The sequence below is a fragment of the Neopsephotus bourkii genome, unplaced genomic scaffold, assembly GCF_033783945.1.
Source record: "Neopsephotus bourkii isolate Nb327-2 ecotype Australia unplaced genomic scaffold, CSIRO-AGI_Nbou_v1 NB_1761, whole genome shotgun sequence".
Classification (NCBI taxonomy): Eukaryota; Metazoa; Chordata; class Aves; order Psittaciformes; family Psittacidae; genus Neopsephotus; species Neopsephotus bourkii.
The window spans coordinates 866,830-887,483 of record NW_026902235.1 but is presented as its reverse complement, the minus strand read 5'-3'; the positions used below and the strand labels follow the sequence as shown (position 1 = coordinate 887,483).

Genomic DNA, 20,654 nt, shown 5'->3' with positions numbered 1-20,654 from the left:
CCAGGGCCCTGTTGATTCCTGTGCCTGCTGGCTGGAGCAATTGCTTTTCTTTTTGCTCTTTTCACCTTGTACATATATAGTGTTAGAAAGTGCCACAGTTGTACCACAGATGTGAATGTCATTTATAACCAGTTTAAAAAATTGTACCTGTATATAATCTGTTCAATATAATCTATAAACATACATAATCTATAACATGTATGTAATCTCTACAGTGTATCTAAATTAATATAGCTGACTGTGTTTCCTATTCTTATTGATGCTCGTGTTCCTGCTACAGGTTTGGTTGTACTTGTAAAGCCATTTTTGTGCTGCTCTCTTCATAGGAGGCATAGAGCAGTGCCTGTAGGATATCCTGCTGGATGGATGGCAAAGCCTCATAATTTTATTCTGGTTTGCCTCTTTGGTAAGTATTTTATAGTAGTTTAAAACACCTTTTGGCAGCAGCACAACCTCCCTTAATTTGCTGAATTCCCTCCAGTACATCATGATAGTAGGATCATGTGCACTGCTTTCATACTCTTGCTTTTGATCTTGCTTGAAACCACTACCCCCAGTGAAGACCCGTGCATTGCAGAGCACAGTGCAGCCTTACTCCTTGTACTCCTTCTCCTCTGTCACATTTTCTCTTCCACCACAGTTGCTGACGCCAGCTTTGGGATCAGGAGGTCAGGGAGTCAGCTGCCCTGACAGGGCTTGTCTTGTATGCACCGTTGAATTCCTGCACAATCTATTGTACATCGCCTACTACTATCACCCATCACCTTTTCCTGGTTGCTGTTGTTGGTTTGCTGCTTGTCCCTGCCGTAGGGAAAGGATCTGGGCACTACTGCAGCCTCTCCCTTCAGCAGCTCCAAGTGAAGGCATTGGCCACCACCAAAGCAGATGGTGCAGACCCCCCCTGGAGCTGCAGCCTTTGCTTTCCAGTAAGTGCCCACCCTAATACCCAAGGGTCAGGTAGAATGAGTGCACTGATCTGTGCAGATGGCCTGTGGAATGTCCCTCTGAAGAGGCACCCTCCCTGCACACCCTTCAAGTCAGGGGGTTCTAAAATCTCTGCATTTTTGCAAAGAACTCATAAGAAAGACTCAGGAGTGGCTTTTGCTGTTTGTGGATCTTTCTGTGAGCATCCCAGTCATTGGGCTGGTCCTAGCATGATGAGCTTGTGTTCAGAAGGCTGCATAATCCTAACAGTAAATATTTATCTTGGGTCAGATGAAATCTTTGCTGTAACAATAAGGATTGTCAACGTTTTGTGAGGGGTGGTTTCCCCCACAGCAGAATGTAGCAGGAATCCCTGCTGCCCCCCATCCCCGCTGCTTCAACCCTCACCCCTGTTCAGCACAGCTCAGAGAAGCCGAACACAAATATTTCCCATTCGAACATACTGCAAGTCATGGGTCTGGTTTGGAATGGGCTGTAGGTCAGGCAATAAATAGGCTTAAAGCAGAGTAAAAGTGCTCATAGGTAAATCTGAGCAGTGGTTAATGATTAGCCTTTCATGCAGGTACTGATACGGGTTCTGCTTGTCAGCATTATCGGTGAGTTTAGAAACTTTGATCCATCTGAGACTTGTTGCCTGTTTGGAGAAGACAAACTGCTCTCCTGGAGTCAGGAGGTGGAAAGTCTGGCTCTGGAATAGTAAGTACTTGCTTTTTGAGCTCTGAAGCATGTCTGTTTGGAGTAGCAGCTCTGTGGCAGCGCAGGGGTTTGGAAGCTGTGTGGAAAGGCCATGGTTGAAGGTTGGTCCTGGACTCACTCATAACTGAAACAAAAGCCCTGTTGATGGCTGTTCGTTCCAGCATTCCATGCCCTAGAGGTGGTCCTGTCAGAAGAGCGCCACGAGGCCAAGGCTCTTCCAAAGACAAGTTCCTTCACAGAATGGCTTGGTTTGGTTGCCCTTTCCCTCTGCTTTGTATGGCAGGAGGTCTTCTCCCTTCCTGACTTGAGTGAAGGTGGGATTGTATTTTGGCATTTCGCACAGTGAAAATGCAGGGGTGCTCTGTTCCATGGACTAGGGCTATGGATTTGTTCTCCAAACTTCTGCAAGTATTTGCATTACTACCTGGGAGCTATTTGTATGTCACATGTTCCATCCTCTTTCTTGTTTAAGATCATGGTGGAAGAGTAGGAATATGCCTGTGGTGATGTATAGTTTGGTCTTAACCAAACTCAGAGACTGACTTCCTGGGCTTAATTGAAAACACAGCAGGATGGATTTTGCTGCTGCTGCCCTGGGTTTTGTTCAGAAACAGCTTCAGGCTTCTCAAAACAGGAGGTGTTTTGAGCAGTTGAGTTTGGTTCCTGGCTGTGGTGGAGCAAGGTTTTGTTGTGAGGGAGAGTCACTGGTGCACAAGGCAGTGAACACGCATTCATTTCCCTTCTGCAAGCAGGAAATGCATCTTTCTAGAAGTCATTCTTACAAACTATCAGGTCTATAGTCAAAAGCCTGCATTGCAGGTGACCCTGACCCACCAGAGCTCGAGCTGGAAGCCCCAGTGTGTTCCCGTAGGAGCTGACATCAACAGCACAGGGCTATTGCGGCAACATCTGGCACAGGCCAGAACGTGTGAGCCCCAGGGAAGGTGAATGCTTGAGTGGCCACCTTAAAATGCTGTGTTTGCACATGGACACACATCTGAGGAGCCACTGCAGGCAAACAACTGCTTACATGTGAAAAGCAAGGGATGAAACATGCTCCTGAGGTTGTTGGTCAAGGAAGCATTCACGTGTGGTGGAAGCCAATGGCACAATGAGGGTGTTTCTCTTTGATGAGTGTGTGGCAGTACTGGACATGGAAAAATGTGTGTGAATTGCTTAAACCGGTGTCTCTTGTATCATGTGTGGAAGAGATTCCTCAAAATTACCACCAAGTTCTAGAGGGTGGTTTTCTTCTAGTGAGATTCTCAAACCATACCTGGAAGCCAGTTCAGAACTTAAACAGATGTTGCCCTTCCTGGGCTAAGTCTCATCATGATGTTGAAAAGCAGCCAGAGGGGAAAAATGAGCTTGTTTTACGGGTGTGGAGGTTTGTGTAAGTGCTGGGTTGTTATCAGCTGACCCATTAACTTGTTACCACTGTGCTGCTGTGCCCCAGGCATTGCCCAGGTTCCCAGGAGGGAAGAGTTCTCTGCCAAAGGATTTGCAGGGTGCTCAAGAACAGGAGCTTTTTGGTTCAACTACAGGATCTGTATCTGGGTCCAGCTCTCCAGAGCACAGAGCTGCTTCTCGCCATCTCTGCAACAACAGATAAGTCCTCAATGTATGCAGGGTATCAACCTAGATGTGCAGGTGTCATGCTCAGAAGGGTGCTGATGGGGGGCATCCTGCTCCCACCACGCCTGCTTGAGCAGGGAGCTTGGACTAGATCATTGCAGGAGGTCTCCTAAATCCCAGTGGTTCTCTGACTGAAAATCTTAACCAGTGGTCCTCCTGTGGTGATCTGTGGAACAGGGGGAGAGAGGGTAAGGTCTGGGAATCATCCTTGCGTGAATCTCCTGAACCATCTGTGTTGATGGACTTCAGGCTCTCTTTTATGAGGCTTGTAATAAACCACCCATTTATTACCCTCAGCATTAGTTTTATCTATGCGAGACAAAGGTATTTATGATGGTGGTGGGTATCGTCTGCATTCTGGCACCTGTATTAAAGGCCAGGTGATGCACTTTTGGGCCACATTGAGTCATGTTGCATTTTTGCAGCTGAGGAAACTTTTGCTTGGGAATGCATTTGCTGACTCCTGGTTTCAGTTTAGAATCACAGCATCACAGAGTGGTTTCTGTTGGAAGGGACCTTAAAGCTCATCCACCTCCAACCTCTGCCACAGGCAGGGACACCTTCCACTGGAGCAGCTTGCTCCAAGCCCCTGTGTCCAACCTGGCCTTGAACACTGCCAGGGATGGGGCAGCCACAGCTTCTCTGGGCACCCTGTGCCAGCGCCTCAGCACCCTCACAGGGAAGAGCTTCTGCCTAAGAGCTCAGCTCAGTCTCCCCTCGGGCAGGTTCAAGCCATTCCCCTTGGCCTGTCCCTACACGCCCTTGTCCCAAGCCCCTCTCCAGCTTTCCTGCAGCCCCTTTAGGCACTGGAGCTGCTCTAAGGTCTCCCCTTCAGGAGTGTTCTCTTCTCCAGGCTGCCCCAGCCCAGCTCTCTCAGCCTGGCTCCAGAGCAGAGCTGCTCCAGCCCTCGCAGCATCTCCATGGCCTCCTCTGGGCTCACTCAAGCAAGTCTTTCGTGTCTCCTGTGATTATTTTACAGTCTTACAAGGCTTAAGGCTGGAAGGCTCCATGTGAAGCAAGTCTGGTCAGAGCTGTTTTTGCTGTTCAAGCTGGTGCGTGTGCTTCCCACCTCAGGAAACCCTGGAGCAACGGCTGATAAGGTACTGACTTGGAAGCAGTACCCTGGCTGCTATTCTATTATACCCAGTGTTCCTTAGGGATTAAATGCTTCTGCATGTGGCCACTGGATGGTCACAAACAGTAACACATCTGCTTATCCCTTGGGCAGAGGCACCTTTTCACATGAGATGGGCTGGCTCCTTTCATACATACCAGTGCTGGGGGCGGTGTGAACCTGCAGGAATCTGGTGCTGAATTCATGAGCACTGTGAAGAATCTTGTGTGCAAACGGGGTTTGCTTCCATTTTAAGATTTAGGTTTTCCCTTCGTTAAGTCTGTGATAGGTAGAAGAATCCATGCTGGAAGCTGTTCTTGGTTGGGGCCTATAAAAGATGAAGTGAAATTCTTCACTAGGCTTGGGCTTTCTAAGGAAGTGGAAGTTGTGCAATCTCGCGGGATACATGATGCAAATCTTGCAATTTATGGTTGCAGATACTAGTATTTTTAGATTAAAAAGTGTTTAAGCCTATTGCAAGTCTTAGAAGTCTTTAACCTGCCAGAGGGGAGACTGAGATGAGCTCTTAGGCAGCAGCTCTTCCCTGTGAGGGTGCTGAGGCGCTGGCACAGGGTGCCCAGAGAAGCTGTGTCCCTTCCAACACAAACCAGGCTGGGATTGTATGACTGTGTCTCACTCATTCCTCAGCATACACCAAGGCAGCAGGACGTTTCCTGCTGTCTGGCTGCGTGGATCACATCTCCCTGCTCAACATTCTTGTTCTTGGTTGTGTAATGTCCCTGCAGAAACCACACAGAGGATAAGGAAGTGTCCTATTTGTTCAAGAGATTACATAATGTTGGAAAATACGGGTCACACGGCACTTCCTTTGTGTCTCCTCTGCCCTGCTGCTGTCCTGGTTCTCTCCATCAGTAAGGATGAGGGTTGGACAGCTTCTGCTGACCAGTGAGCGCGAGGTCCTCGGGTGGTTTCTGACCGGTCATGCACAGTAGGCAGGCACCTCTCAGCTGTCCCCACATCCCAGCAGGGCCTGTGAAGCCACTGGGATTTAAAGCCATTCTGCCTTATCTCTGCTTAAACACAGCCTGGTTCCTGTGGGGAAGAGGAGACCTTTGGGTTTCTGCTCCCTAGATGCTGAATACTGGGCACTTTGTGACATGGGTTACGTATCATGACAGGGGTGGTGTTCATACTCTGGATGATCTGAGGAAGAGAGATGGAGCTGGGATAAGTGGCCTGCCAGGCTGTGGACCTGGGGTAATTGCTTCAGCAGTCTTTGGCATGCACATGGCTGATGAAGAGGTTCTTCTGTCGATGCCTCCTGGGAATTGCCTTTGATGGAGACTTGTTAGTACTAGTTCTGAATCCACGCTGGCATTGGCTATAAGGAGTTCTGGTGTCTGACATGATGTAGGAGTCATTAGCCTGGATGTTGTATAAAGAAACTGTAACGTAGCATCCTGTGTCAGTTTTGGCATCTCTTAACACCATGGTTTGCTCTCCAGATGAGTGCTTGAGTCAGCTTTTTATGGCACCTTCTCTGCTTTGGAAGCTGGTAGGCCAGGCTGGATGGGGCTTGGAGCAAGCTGCTCTAGTGGAAGGTGTCCCTGCCTGTGGCAGGGGGGTGGAACTGGGTGAGCTTTAAATTCCCTTCCGACCTAAACCACTCTGTGATGATTCTGTGATCCTTATCACTTTTAGTTGGCATCACCTTTGCCAATACTCGAGTTGTGTGTCTGCCGATGCTGCATCTCACCCCTCTGAATGCTGACTAACGTCTGTTGGCGTTTGCTAGCGGTGAGGAATCCAACCTGTGTTTGACATGTCTGTTCCTGGCCCTCCACTGTGGTTGGCAGAGGGGAGGCTCTGCGCCAGGAGAGCTGTGCTTTGTTCCTGAGCTGCACTTTTGACTTGCTCACCTCAGAACAATCTCTCCAGCTGGGGTGATCAAACACAGCCGAGGGTCAAATGTGCTCAGGGCCTTTGAAAGCATCCCACTGTGGACATGGGTTAATTTGGGCTTGCTCAGGTTGGAAGTACTCATGTTTGACCAGGGTGGTAGCAGGTCATTGCTGGGTTAGCAGAATACTTCAATTTGCATTATTTCTGATGTGTTTCGCCAACACTTGTTTGCTGTGTCCTGCCTGTGTGTGGGTAAGAGCCATGCACACAGTTCACCACTACAGCTTTCCCATCCGTCCATCACTCAGAATAGCTCCTTTGCACCATGCTTCTATGACAAATGAGTATTGAGCAGCATCTGCACATTGCAAGCTTGTACCTGGTGGTGTTCACAGGAGCTGCCAGCTCCAATCCCAGTGCCATTCCTGATGTCGTGCTCTTCCTACTGTTTTGCATCTTGGGACATGGACTGTTGTAGTTGCACAAAAACGATCTCATTGGGTATACCCAGTGCTGTGCTGTGAGCTCCAAAGCCTATCACCCACCTCCACAAACATTCTCACTTCTAGCACTATGTGGGGGACAGGAAGCAGCAGCTCATGGCTGCTGTGCTGAGGAGAAGGTGGGGTTGCCTCATGTCCTGCCAAGAGTGGGGCAGCCTAGGGAGCATGTAGAGGTGGTGACCCAGAGATTTGGCTCAGTAGGCAGAGGCATGGATCGGTCTCAAGGATTGCATTTCTGCTGTCAAAGAAAAACTTCATGTTCTAATCTGTGTGGGAATGTGCCCGGGATTCTCTCACGGATAAGGGGAGTTCCTGCTGATGCCTGAGCTGATGTAGTACTCCCTGCATTGCTGACCCACTGTTCGTGAGACAAACCAAGGAGCTGGTTCTGTCACCTCTTGCTTAATGTTGATGTGCTCATTGTAGAAGTAACCTGCTCCACTGAGGCAAGGACTGAGAGGTGGCCACCACAAGCGGAGGAGCCGCTGTAGGGCAGGATGGGATAGCTGAGTTGGAAGGGACATACAACAGTCATCTAGTCTAACTGTCAGGCTAGGGTTTGGGACCGCCAGCCCAGGAGCACTCGTGGTCTCAGTGCAGAGCTCTGTGTGTGCTCCAGGTGATTGAGCCTGGGCTGTCAGCATCAGAGTCCTCTTGCAGAAACGAGGTTAAGAGCCAGGAGAATCTTGGCAAGGACCCTGCAGTTTTGCCGTGCTTCTCAGTAGTATCCTTCCTTTATTGCTTTTCCATCTTCTGGAGTCTGGTATGAGCAAAACGCTTGGCTGCAGAGGAGGCTGTTCTTGCTCAGCCTACTTAACTCTCCGTTATTTTCTCCATCTATACACATCTCTTGCCAGCACTTGTCAGCCTTTCCTCTGATCAGTCTTGGTCTTGGGGTTTCTGCTCTGCAGGCTTGTTTTCTCCTGCCTTTCACTTCACTGGGCTTGATAATGACATGGGCTGGTGTGGTGCTGTGCTTCATGGAGCTCAGGGCATTGTCCTGTAAGGAACACTCTGTCCTTGGTTGTGTTTTCTTCTTCTTGTTCAAATATTTAGGGATTTCCTGAGGAGTCTGCAGAGGCTGGAGGATGAGGAGTGACCGTCCCCATGTAGGGCAGCAGATCAAGCGGGGTCTCTAACAGAAGGTGACCAGACAAGCTTGCTATGAAAATAAACCCCATCAAAGGGATGTGATTGTGGCCATGCTGAGAGGAAGAGCTCTGGCCCCTCCTCGAGTGATGTGGGTTGTGCTGAGTGAAAGCCACCAGCTCTGCCTTAGCTCTAGAGCTGTAGTTCATAAAGCACAGCACCTAAGGGCTTGAACCCATGCTGATACTTCATTAACTTCTTTTCATCTTAATTTTAATTAAAAGGAGATTAATGTGTATGACTGCACCAAGCTGTCAAATAATGTGTGACTCTGGGAAGCCTGTGTGGGCCAGGATCTCAGTTGGAACCTGTGGTCTGAAATGGGACCACTTTAGAGGGTTTTCTGCCATGTCCATGAGTGCTGTGTGATAGTTATGTGGACGGGCAGTTGTGACAGGGCGGTTCTATGAGAGGGACAAATGTGTATTGGAAACGTGCAGTGCGGGAAAGAAACACAAGGGTTTGGTTAGAACAACACAAGCAAGGGGTGGCAGCCAGAGCCCTGCAGGAGGGGGCTTTGCAGCTCAGATAAATGTGAGAAAACAGCAGAACGACTCCACTTGGCAGGGCAGAGCCCCACGGACCCCCCGTGTGTTCCCCCCGCTCCAGGGCAGGGGCATGGACTCGCAGAGGGTGTCTGTTGGCCCCAGCAGTGGGATGTGGCTGTGGTGCCGAGCGCCTGAGCTGAACCTTGGCTGAATCTTCCATCCCAAACCGCCCTGTGAGGGGGGTGGAAGGCTTTGATCCACTCCCTGCTCACATCCTGCCTCCAGGGTTTGTCAGAGGCACCTGAGGAAAGGGTCTGTCTGAGCCTGGGTGGGTGCCATCGCTTGTGTGCTCAGGAGCAACGGGACATTCTTGATGTGCCATGTGTTGTGCTGTCCCATTCGGCATCCAGGACCAGGCGGGAAGGGTTCCAGCCTGAGATCCTCGATGGAGGAGGATCACCTCTCCTGCGTGGCTTTCTCCCCTCCTCAAAAACTAACAGCCCTGGAGGTTATTGCCACGGGCCCATCTCCTGCTCGTACGGTGTGTGATAGCTGCTGAAGAGCTGCTCTCTCTCCATGCTGCCAGCTTGGCTGCGTCTCCCTTCCACATCCCTGCTGACTGCTTCCATCTGTGTATGTCACAGGCTGCCCAGGCAGCGGCCCCTTTGGAAGCTGCACACAAGCTGCTGTCTGTAGCCCTGCTCAGCTCTTTTGTTGCCCATCCTTTTCCACTCCCTGCACTCTACCCTTGGGCATCACAAGCTGGACATCCTCCAGAGTACCTGTCTTCTTCAGAGCTTCTGAAGCCCAGCTCAGCTGTACCCCTTCCACTGACAGGGGGAGAGGGACAACATGCTCCTCTCCCAAGCTATTCCCTTCTCTTCCTTGCTCTTTATCCAAACCCTTTCTAGTGTGTAGAGCTTTTAGGAAACCGTAAATGTCTGGTAAAGGCTTTTGGTTGGGACTCTGAGGAGGTAACACAGGACCAGGCCAAGCCACAGCTCTGCTGTGAGCTTGCAAACATCCCTTGAATCTTTAATATAGCATTCAGAGCTCCTTCTGCAGGAGTTGAGCAGGGGAAGGGCGGAGCTGTGCAATTATGGGGTGTGGTGGTTGCATCACAATCCCTCCTGTGTGCCTGAGTTCCTGCCTGGGGTTGCTGAAGTTGCCGGGGAGAGTTCTGAGGGGAACTTTGGCGTTGGAGAGCAGCAGTGTGTGTCTGTGGAACACTTCCATTGCGTTACTGGAGACTGATCTGTTTGTTCCAGGTATCTTTCCAGTGCTGAGGCGCTGGCACAGGGTGCCCAGAGAAGCTGTGGCTGCCCCATCCCTGGCAGTGTTCAAGGCCAGGTTGGACACAGGGGCTTGGAGCAAGCTGCTCCAGTGGAGGGGGTCCCTGTCCATGGCAGGGGGTGGAGCTGGAGGAGCTTTAAGGTCCCTTCCAACCCAAGCTGCTCTGGGATTCCATAAGCTTTAGTGTGCCTAAGGCAGCTTGCCCCAGGAGGGCTCTGCCTGCTCCTGGTGTATGAACAGGTAGGATTAGGATGTGCCTTTAGGAGCTAAGCCCGGAACCCCGGGGAGTCCCAGCAAGCGCCCCCTTTGGAAAGGAAGCAGTTAAAGTCGTCCTGTTTGCCAGGAAATTGAATAAATGAAGCAGTGCTTAAGCCTCAGGGTGACTGGCTCAGAGCAGTCAGTGGAGAGCTGGGTTTAGCCAGGGAACAGTGCAGCAGTGTCTGCAGCTGCCTGCCTCCCCTCCCACCTCCATTTACAGCACTTCAGGGGAAAAACAAGGATTGGGCTTGAGACCACAGCCTGGGAGCCTGTGGAGCTCACACGGTTGCCAGCTGGGCTGCTGTAAGTAGAGCACTGATAACTTTTGGTTGCCTTTTCCATTACTCACGTGTTTTATATGTGGCATTCCTTTGTGGCATGCAGGACTGAGGCGGACGTGATGTTTCCAACATGTTATTTCTGACCTTTTTTCCCTTGGATTACTCTAGGGAGCTTTCATTTGAATTCTCACTAAATCTTACCTGGGGTTTCTCCCTTTTTTTTCAGGAGAACAGAGGGAGCTCCTGACCCTGTTCTGGCTACCAGCAGCACTGGTGCAGAGACCCTAGGTAAGAATCACTCCAGCTGTGTGGAGGCAAGACTCTGGAGGCTGCTGCACAGGAGCCAGCCCCATCAGCATGGCTCTGGTGAACCAGTAACTGGCTTAAAGGAGACTGAAGACAGTTTTCTTAAGGCACTGGTACTTCTGGGCACAGCCACTGGAATTAGTTTTATTCCTTGCTTTCTCAGCACTGGCATGGGAAAGATGAGGCACTGTTTTGAAGGGTAGGGCTTGCTGCTCTAATGAGTGTTGATGTAGGGCTCTGTTGTTAATCCTGTCAGACTTCTGATTCAGAAAGGGGTTTCACTCCTTTTGAATGTGGCTTTAAGGAAGCTGTTTGCACACCACGTTTCAGACCCAGCTGATCTGTAAAGCACTTTCAGGGAGCTTGGCAGATTCATCCCATAGTCTGTCTTGTTTGTGCATGTCCTGTGTTTCTGCATTAAAAGGTGTTACCTGTGTTGGGGGTCTGGAAGGCTGTTTGCCACAGGAAAAACTGTGGCAGGAGTGGCAGGATGCTCAGTGAACAGGGCAGAAGCAACGGACTGAGAAATCCTGGTGGAGGTTCTGTATAATGTACATCAGCTTATGGTTAAGACCTGCTTGAGAAGACTGCTTTGTGTTTGGCATCTCAGCAGGCCCAGCCCATTTGCCCATTGTTTCTGTTGCACTGGCAGAAGATAACTGTCTCTCCTCCCTTTCCTGTGCCCTGGAGTTGCTAAGGTGGCTTCCTGGTGTGTGTGTGGGATGAGGCAGCCTGGTTACATGTTGGTGGAGGGTGAAAGTACAACCTGATGCTGAGCTTGAGCTTGGGAGGTTGCTGTTGTCAGGTGCTGCTCCAGGCTGCACATCTCCCTGACCCAGCTGCAGGGGTATTCCATTGCAGCAGAGGGGTAGAAGCCTGTGAGCAGAGCCTACCTGAGTGCTGAGGTCAGGCCTATTCCAAGGAGAAGTCCTGTGTGTAGCTCTGAGTCTTGCTGTTTTCCTTAAGGATCTGAGGACTCGTGAAATGGAGGCTGTGGCTCTTTTTCCCTGGGGTGACAGCACCAGGAGGGAAAGAAAGAAGCCCTGGAGAGAATTTCCTCATTCCTGTCTCCTGTCCCACCCTGTTTGTTTGCTTATGTGGTAGAGCTATTGCAGAGTACGGAAGAAATGTGTGTGTAGTAACTGCAGCATGGAGGCAGGGGCACCCTGAGGTCTGTGCCCCTTCAGGTGGGTAATGCTTTGACATACCTGAGCCTGCTGCAGCCCAGGGTCTGCTCCAGACCCCTCACCAGGGCGGGCTCAGGAATCCACGCCAAAGCCTCTCTATCTCTCTGCAAACATGGGAGCAGGGTGAGACAAGTCACCCATTCAGCCAAAAATACCTGCTGGAGTGCTGGGTTTGTACAAGACTAAACCTATTTAAAGAGCTGGCAATAATAGAAACTTATGGCGGCGGGGTGAGTTCCTCCAGGTGTGGAGTCAGACTTGTTAAGAAGTGCCTTTCTCTTTGTGATACACACAGCTCTATCTCAGTTGGCTTGTCCCTTAGGGTCTGTGCAAGCAAGCAGATGTTTGCAACTTGAAATATTACACAGCCATGAACCTCTTGCTACTCCTGGTCTAGGTGTTGGGTTTTACCCCAAAGCACTGGTAGAGACCTAAGTTGTAACTGACTGATTGTACTGGGGTGTTCCACTCAAAGTGATTTATTTTTAAACAGGAATGCATCCACATGTTGGTTATCTTTAGTAACACAAAGGGCAGCTCAAGTGCCTCAGTCTGGGTTATTTCCTCTTATTCTACTTAATATCATACAATCACAAGCTGGTTTGGGTTGGAAGGAACATGAAAGATCATCTTCCTAAAATCTAATTGATAGATCTTAAGAACTCCTGCCTAAGAGCTCATCTCAGTCTCCCCTCGGGTAGGTTCAAGCCATTCCCCTTGGCCTGTCCCTACAGGCCCTTGTCCCAAGCCCCTCTCCAGGTTTCCTGCAGCCCCTTTAGGCACTGGAGCTGCTCTAGGGTCTCCCCTTCAGGAGCCTTCTCTTCTCCAGGCTGCCCCAGCCCAGCTCTCTCAGCCTGGCTCCAGAGCAGAGCTGCTCCAGCCCTCGCAGCAGCTCTATGGCCTCCTCTGGCCTCACTCTGTGTAACCTCTACCCGCTCTCTGCTCATTCACATGCAGGCACTTGTTTGCCTGTACCCTGTCAATATCTAGAGGACACATCCCTGTTTCTCCTTTCTGAAGACCATTGTGGTAAATCAGTGAGCAGTTGGACACAACCCGCCCATGAAGGGAGTTTTTAATGTGGTGAACAGCCAGGGATGATGTGGGGCATGTTGGAACCCGCAGAGCTTGGCAGGAGCACTGGATCCTGAGAAGAATAAATAATGGAATTGGACAGTAGTTGCTACCAGGAATGTTGCAGGCAAAGCACAAGCAACGTGTCAGTCACATGGAGGAAGAAGAGGGAGGAGATGAGTTTTAGATGGGGAGAGGGGAAGTTCTCCCTTTACTTCTTTCCTCTTGCAGCACTCACCTTTGATCCCATGGTGTAATTCCCTTGGGCTGTTCTTCTTCCTTCCCTGCTGCACAAGACAATTTGAAGTTTGTGTGTCTTGGCACAGGCTTCCTTTCCCAAATGTTTGTACTTGGGGACTTCAGTGCTTGAACATTTCATCTCTGAATGGGATCATCTTCAAAGCTGTGCTGTGTGAAAATCTCACCATGCGTTCTGTAGCTGTCCTTTGGGAATGCTTTTTGGTGTCAGGTGAGCGGCTGCTCGCATGAGTATTAATTCTTAATTTAATTAAGAACTTGAGTTCTCCCCCAGCACTGCTGGCTTCGTTTCCTTATCTTTCCCCAGTCCTTAACCTCTGTCCTTGACCGTCTTAACTTCAAAGCCTGTTGAGATGCTGTGTCACTGATGCTCTACCAGGCTGCAAGTCCTGCACCACCAATGGTTCCTGCACACCACTGCATCAGACCACTGTCTCAGAACCAGCTCTACCATGGGCTGGTTGCCCTTCAGGGTTTGTTTACTGAAAGCTCCTCTGGAGTTTCATTTCCCCTTTCCAGTCTCTGTATATCCACACCTATCTGTTCAAACACCATAGTGGCTTTTAGCTTAGAAAGCTCCTTTTCCCCAGTTGTAAGCACTCCTGGTGGTTGATCTGGGAGGAAGCACATCTCTGTTGGGGTTTAACTCCAGTCAGCACCTGAGCACCGTGGAGCCACTGGTGGAATTCAGGGGGAGAGCTGGAAAAAGGTAAAACCAGTGAGTTAAAAACAGTTTAATAATGGAAATAAAGTGAAATATAATGATAGGAAGAGGAAATAAAAAGGGAGAAAGGGAGAGAGGAGTGAAGCCCAAGAAGAGCAAGTGGCACACAGTACAATTCCCACCACCCACGGACTGATGCCAGCTCATCCTGAGCAGCGGCTGGCTCCTCCCAGCCAACCTCCCCAGTTTCTATCCTGGGCATGATGTGCTGTGGGATGGAATACTCCTTTGGCTGCTTCACGTCAGGTGTCCTGGCTCTGCTTCCTCCAGGCTCCGTGTGCCCCCCCTCACTGGCAGAGCATGAGACTGAAAAGTCCTTGATCAGGGTGAGTGCTACTGAGCAACAGCTAAACCATCAGTGTGTTACCAGCACCGCACCAGCTACTAGGGACAAAATTAACACTATCCCAGCCCAAACCAGGACAGCTTCATCTCAGGTTTTTCTTAAACTTTGATTTAAAGTGTCTGTACTTTGCTTTTTATTTCACTTGGTTTTACTTCAGTGGAGTACGGGGGTACACAGGATTGCAGACAGGGTCTGGAACAGCAGTGTCAGTACTTATGTTCAGTGCTGTCTCACCTGGACTGCGTGAGGCTTGCCTCTACCTGGTTCTGTTACACTGAGAGATGCTGTTATTTCAAGCCTGATGGTGTTCCCAGGTGGCTCCTTCCACCTGGTGACTTTTCATAATATATATGTTGGGCTGCACCCCCAGAGCATGAGCAGCAGCTCAGGGAGGGGATCCTTGCCCTCTGCTGTGCTCTGGGGAGACTCCGCCTGCAGCCCTGATCCAGCTCTGGGGCAGCAGCACAAGAGGAGGCCATGGAGATGCTGCGAGGGCTGGAGCAGCTCTGCTCTGGAGCCAGGCTGAGAGAGCTGGGCTGGGGCAGCCTGGAGAAGAGAAGGCTCCTGAAGGGGAGACCTTAGAGCAGCTCCAGTGCCTAAAGGGGCTGCAGGAAACCTGGAGAGGGGCTTGGGACAAGGGCCTGTAGGGACAGGCCAAGGGGAATGGCTTGAACCTGCCCGAGGGGAGACTGAGCTGAGCTCTTAGGCAGAAGCTCTTCCCTGTGAGGGTGCTGAGGCGCTGGCACAGGGTGCCCAGAGAAGCTGTGGCTGCCCCATCCCTGGCAGTGTTCAAGGCCAGGTTGGACACAGGGGCTTGGAGCAAGCTGCTCCAGTGGAAGGAGTTGGAGGTGGATGAGCTTTAAGGTCCCTTCCAACACAAACCAGGCTGTTCTTTCACACCAGAAATTGTCCTGAGTCCATCTAGGGCTGCGCTGGGTGCAGAGTGTGGAAGCCATGTCCCCATCTACCCAAGAGCTGTATTTTTAATGCAGTGTGTCCAGACACACTAATTTGCAGTAACCAGATTAGGGATCTGCACTGGCAGCCTTTGGAGTGTTTCTCTCATTGCGTGTGATGTGATTAGAGGGGAGATGTGACAACATAAAGCTCATGGAAACGAAATTGGATTGCCTGGGGCTGTTGCAGACCTTTGCCTGGTAATAGGTCTTGTACCACCTAACATAATTTCTTTGTTAAACATGTCCCCAATAAATGTGTAACTGTCAATTAGGAGAAATATTGACATCTGATTCCTTAGTATACACAATTTAAAATGGGGCTTGAGGTATTTTTGCATCTTGCATGACTGCAATTGAGAAGAGACGTGGGGTTTTTTGTCCTTTTACAGACGAGAAATATTCCTTTATACTGAGCACTTGTCCCCATGTGCTACCTCAATCACATTAGGCTGCCTTGCTGGCAAGAGGGTTGAGGGTGGTGCAGCAGTAGGATGAGGTAAAGCTCAGAGGGACATATCTCCTTTAAACTGTCCTGCTCACTTTGCTCTGTGTCCTCTGTAGTCCAGTGCAGGACCATGAGGATGCTTCAGAAGCCTGTCCTGTCATTGGCTTAGAGTATTTTCTCTTGCAGTAGCACCAGAGAAACCATAATTCTGATTAGAGAAGTGCTTATTGTGGTTTTGGTTTCCTTCTCAGGGTTCCACTTGTCTACGTGCCTTTTGGAATCTCTGTGGTAAAGATACCTCACGATCACCACATGAACAGCTCCAAGTTTCCAGCCACTCATCCTCCTGAACATCACCACGCAATGGCATCCTCAGAACACAGCCATGGATCTGACATGATGATGACGGTAAGTGGAAAATTTGTAGTTAACCAGAGAGCTTTTCCTTATCTGTGGTTCAGAGTGAGTTGTCATCTTAAGGACTGTGCTCTTTGAGAATCATAGACTGGTCCAGGTGGGAGGGACCTTAAGGCTCCTCCAGCTCCAACTCCTGCCACAGGCAGGGACCCCTTCCACTGGAGCAGCTTGCTCCAAGCCCCTGTGTCCAACCTGGCCTTGAACACTGCCAGGGATGGGGCAGCCACAGCTTCTCTGGGCACCCTGTGCCAGGGCTTAAGTTTAATCAGAAATTAAGCTTAGCTTTGGAAGGTGTTCTTAAGACCCAAACCCAGGCCCCCTTGTGGCTCTTCTGGAATGAAGGTGTGGCAGGAGGTGATAGGCAACACAAAATGCATTTCAGAGCTGGAAAGCCTGCGGCAAAATGGTCTTTTCCAGCGAAGACCTTTCTAGCAGACAGCCTGGTGTCTGCTCTCCAGCCAGCTAAAGGCAGAAATGCCAAGTAAGCTATTTCCTGCAAGAAACAGACACGGATGGAGTTCTCCAGGCTGTTGGTGTTAGCAAAAGCCTTAACTGGCACTGAGGGGGCTGCACACCAGTGTGATAGATTGTGCAGACCTGCACACGATCAGCCCCTGTGCCCTTTTCCTTCTGAACTCGATATGCACTGCGCTTGGGGAGCAAAGTGCTACCAGGGCTCTTTGCCATGTTGGCATTAAGGCTGTGTTGCTGCTGAATCCTGCTGCTCTAGCTAACTCTGATTTAAACAGGTTCAGACTTGGGTGTGCTGACCGCATAGAAGCTTTGCAGAGATCCTGGCCAGAGTTTCCCTGGAGATGACCAGGGATGTGTGTTTGTGTGTAACCAGTTCTCGGGATGTTTTCAGCTTTTTCTCCCTTTTCTAAGTACTTTTGGAGTGAGTTTCAGGTTATTAAAACCTGACTCTTTAGGGTTAAACTTTGAAAGGAAGGGAGAGAGAGTGCATTTCCCTTCCAGATGGGAATGTACTTGGATACATTGCAAGCCTTCAGTTAGAGTTTGCTCAGCTGTGTGCCGTGAAGAAGGCAGCAAGAATCACTGCTTCTGCTTACACCTCAGGGTCATAGCAGGAGAGGACCAGAGCTGCCTCCCCTTGGGGAGCATGGCTCAGTGCAAAGCCAGGGCTGCTGGTGGGACTTGCAGTCCAGTGTTGTCACTGATGCCCTTGTGAAGCTCATCATCTGTGGTGTACGTATCTGGTTGGGAAGATGACATTAATCCCAGCTGGCCGGGGATCATTGGCTCCCCTTCACACAGCATTCATTCACTGTGCACGTTCAGGAGCTCTTATTTTTACCCAGGGGAAGCTGTGCTCCTGATTTATATACTCCTTGTTGTACCGGTATTTAAGCCTCTGTTTCCCATAGGATATTAGGAGGTTCTGTAGGGAGACAAGAGTCTGGGGCCAGAGGATTCAGCTACAGAAACCTTTATCTATATAAGCTCACATGAGGTCAGGGTTAGGGGAAGAAAGTGCTCTGTGCACCCCAGGCCATGAACAGTCATTGCACAGCAGGGGTGAGCTCCACAGAGACATCCCCAGTCCCTGACTGCTTCTGGTGTTGCAGAGAGGAACTCTGAAAGCAAGGAGAAGGCATTTTCCTGTAGCAGGTACTGTAAAGGACAGATGTGCCCAGGGGCACTGCCTCAAAGAGCTGCCCACTGGAACTGGAACCTGGAGCATCACTGGCCATGTCTCGCTTGTGTGTGCTACACTGGATTAACTGAGGAGCTTCTCTGAGTCTCTCTGGTGACTGACTGAAAGGATTCAAGTGCTTGCTGTAACACGAAAGCCTTTGCTGAATCTTGTGAGCTCTGTCTCAGGATGAGCTCCTCAGGCTCATCTTGATGTTCTTTATGTTTTGGGCAGGCAATGACTTTCCACTTCGGCTATGAGAGTGTGCCATTGCTGTTTTCTGGACTTATAATCAATAGTCCTGGAGGTTAGTAAAACTCTCTTGTCCGGTCCCAACAAAAGGTTTACCAGTGGTGAATGTTTCAGGAACCAACTTGCTCTTGATGCCAAAGCCACACAGGCACAGTGCACTGAGTGTGTTTGAAATGGCATCTGTGGGGTGAAAGAAAAGGGGAGATGTTTTGTGTAGCTCAAGAATTTGACTGGTTTTACTACAAAAATGAGCGCTGGTTTCACTTCATGGGTGGAGTGCCAGATAGTGCTTGTCTGAAACTCACGTTTACCACCCACATGTGCATGCCCAGCCATAGCCTGGGCAGTGGGACGTGGTTGTGGACTCACGCAGTGCCTTTTCTGGTGTGTTTTGAAGCAAATGTCTCCTGTTGCTCAGATACAATAACGTCTCCTCTCTTGTCAGAAATGGCTGGTGCTTTTGTGGCTGTCTTCTTCCTGGCCATGTTTTATGAAGGTCTTAAGATTGCCCGGGAGTGTCTGCTCCGTAAATCCCAGGTCAGCATTCGCTACAATTCCATGCCAGTGCCAGGTCCCAACGGCACCATCCTGATGGAGACACACAAAACTGTGGGGTAAGAATTTCCCTTCATTCTAAGACACATTTCTTCAGCAGCTGACAAAGATGAAAATGGGGACAGAAAAAGAAACACTTCATGCAAGCAGTATTATCCTCTACAAAGTGTAATGGCTGCAGAGTGGGACATGGCTCCATGCTGTGCTGCAGTCACCTGCCCATCCTTCAGGATGTGGGCAACAAGAGGAGGAAAGCAGCAAGGAGTCAGATAAGCCTGGTTATTCTCCACAGCAGTTGTTAAACATGTTCAGGGAGTTCCCATGAACAGAATTTAGGTGTTAGGGACAAGTGACTCTGCCAGGAATTTCTTGGGATCCTTCTGCTGACAGGTAGATAGAGCCTGTACTCAGAGAAAAGCCATTCTGCTTATTGAATGTGGGGGTAAAATAAGCTGTAGAGCTCTGTTTCTCAGGTAAAATTGTGGTCCTCCTGGTAAGCACCATGCTGTCTTTGCCATCAGTCAGCTCTAGGGGGAAAGCTGCAGTCACACAGGACAGATGGATGCAGAAGTCTGTGTCCAGGCTGCTCTGTTACCTTGTGTGCCACCTCACACCCTCCTGGCATCCTGTCAGCCTAAGCTGAGCTGCATTTTCTCTTTGGGGGATGTGTGTTTTCCTGCCTGTGTTTCACGGATGCTGACTGCTCTTTGGGGTTTGTGTTCCCAGACAGCAGATACTGAGCGTCCCTCACCTCCTGCAGACCATGCTGCACATCGTCCAGGTCGTGGTCAGTTACTTCCTCATGCTGATCTTCATGACATACAACGGATACCTCTGCATAGCCGTGGCCGCCGGGGCAGGGATAGGCTATTTTTTCTTCAGCTGGAAAAAGGAGGTTGTTGTGGATATCACAGAGCACTGCCATTAACAGTGGACACTGCCCAGAAGCCTCTCCACCCCACTGCTCTCTTGAACAAAAGGGATCTCTTGAAGGGAGGGATCCTTCCTAAGCTGACAGAGAATCAATGTACAGAATATCCACTGGAGTTCACCACAGGGTCCTGGCTGGGGTGCAGGGATGTGAGGAGCTGGGGTGTGCTGCTCCCTTGCTGCAGGGCAGCAGTGTTGACTCGAGGGTCCCATGGTTGCCACTCTGGGCCAGGATTTGCTTTACTCTTAGATTATTCTGTGATTGAAATTAGTTGGCTGACAGAAATGTAGAAGTTATTCTTTAAGAAAACAAAACAAAACAAAAAAAAAACAAAAAACAACCAAAAAGCGTTTTATTTTTAAATTGTAAAAGCTCATCTGGGAGGGTTTCATGAACAGCAGGGAAAGACCAGAGTCACCCGTGGAGCTACATGTGTGAATGGCTGTTTTAATTCTACTTGTTTCAAGCTGTACAGGATGCCAGGGGACATCTCCCTGGCACTGTGGCTTTTGGGGCCAGTGACACCTTCTGATGCAGAAGGAAGTTTTGGTGCTGCACCTCAGACATGCTCAGGTGTGTGCTGCAAGGGAGTACTTGATGTAAGTGTGTTACCTGGGGTCTCAATGGCCTGTCCCCAAGCCCATCTGTGTATGATACTGGATAACTGGATGTGTCCAGCAGCATTACTCAGCTTCAGGTGGTAATGTTTAGGTTTGGCTGCTTTCAATTCCCAGTCATGGAAATACATGGAGTAGATGCAGGACAATTGTGTATTTACAGGGCAAAAAGACTGTAAATAACCCATTGAGCCTGCATTTACTTCATGTTGGATTGCACCTGGGTGGAGCTACAGGTGGGCTCTGGTTGAACTAGTTCTGTAAATGAGGCAAGAGCTAAATAATGATTTCATGACACTAAAGGTTAAGATGTCTGAAGCAGGCATTCCCTGGTGGAGATGAAGGAGGTAAAACAGTCGTGTTCCTGTAAAGGAGAGATCTGGGGAAGAGAAGAAAGAAAAGATAGAACTGAGCAGGCTTTGGTCTCTTCTCAGGTGAAATTTGGAGCAGTTCGAGCTGACTAAAAAGTGTTCCTGACTCAGATGACTCTTCTTTGTCTTGATAATTGTGCTGCAACGTGAGCTTGGAGGTGCAGGAGTTACCTGTGCTGGCTGTGCAGTGAAGAGCTCCCACTTGTCGTGGGCAGGACAGGCTGTGACACGGGCAGAGGCAGCCTCCTGCATGAGTTGTCCACTGCACACCCTGCGTTTTCTAGGGAGCCGTTTTGGTTTAGCACTTTGTTACTGAACTGCTTCTTGTTGCAG

At 49.9% G+C, this 20,654-nt stretch overlaps 1 protein-coding gene across 3 annotated transcripts; it reads left to right on the top strand.

Moving 5' to 3' along the window:
• The first annotated feature begins 1,332 nt into the window (after window positions 1-1,332).
• SLC31A1 (solute carrier family 31 member 1) lies at window positions 1,333-20,433 on the top strand. Of its 3 annotated transcripts, none has more exons than XM_061378025.1 (6): window positions 1,333-1,641; window positions 10,452-10,513; window positions 15,776-15,932; window positions 17,830-17,902; window positions 18,293-18,461; window positions 19,129-20,433. In XM_061378025.1, exons 3-6 carry the CDS (start codon window positions 15,837-15,839, stop codon window positions 19,328-19,330), a joined length of 540 nt encoding a protein of 179 aa, XP_061234009.1. In that variant the 5' UTR covers window positions 1,333-1,641; window positions 10,452-10,513; window positions 15,776-15,836; the 3' UTR covers window positions 19,331-20,433. The 3 variants fall into 3 exon arrangements, with proteins under 3 accessions (XP_061234009.1, XP_061234008.1, XP_061234007.1); XM_061378024.1 differs by lacking the exon at window positions 1,333-1,641 and adding an exon at window positions 9,993-10,247; XM_061378023.1 differs by lacking the exons at window positions 1,333-1,641; window positions 10,452-10,513 and having other exon boundaries at window positions 15,634-15,932.
• Window positions 20,434-20,654: the final 221 nt, after the last annotated feature.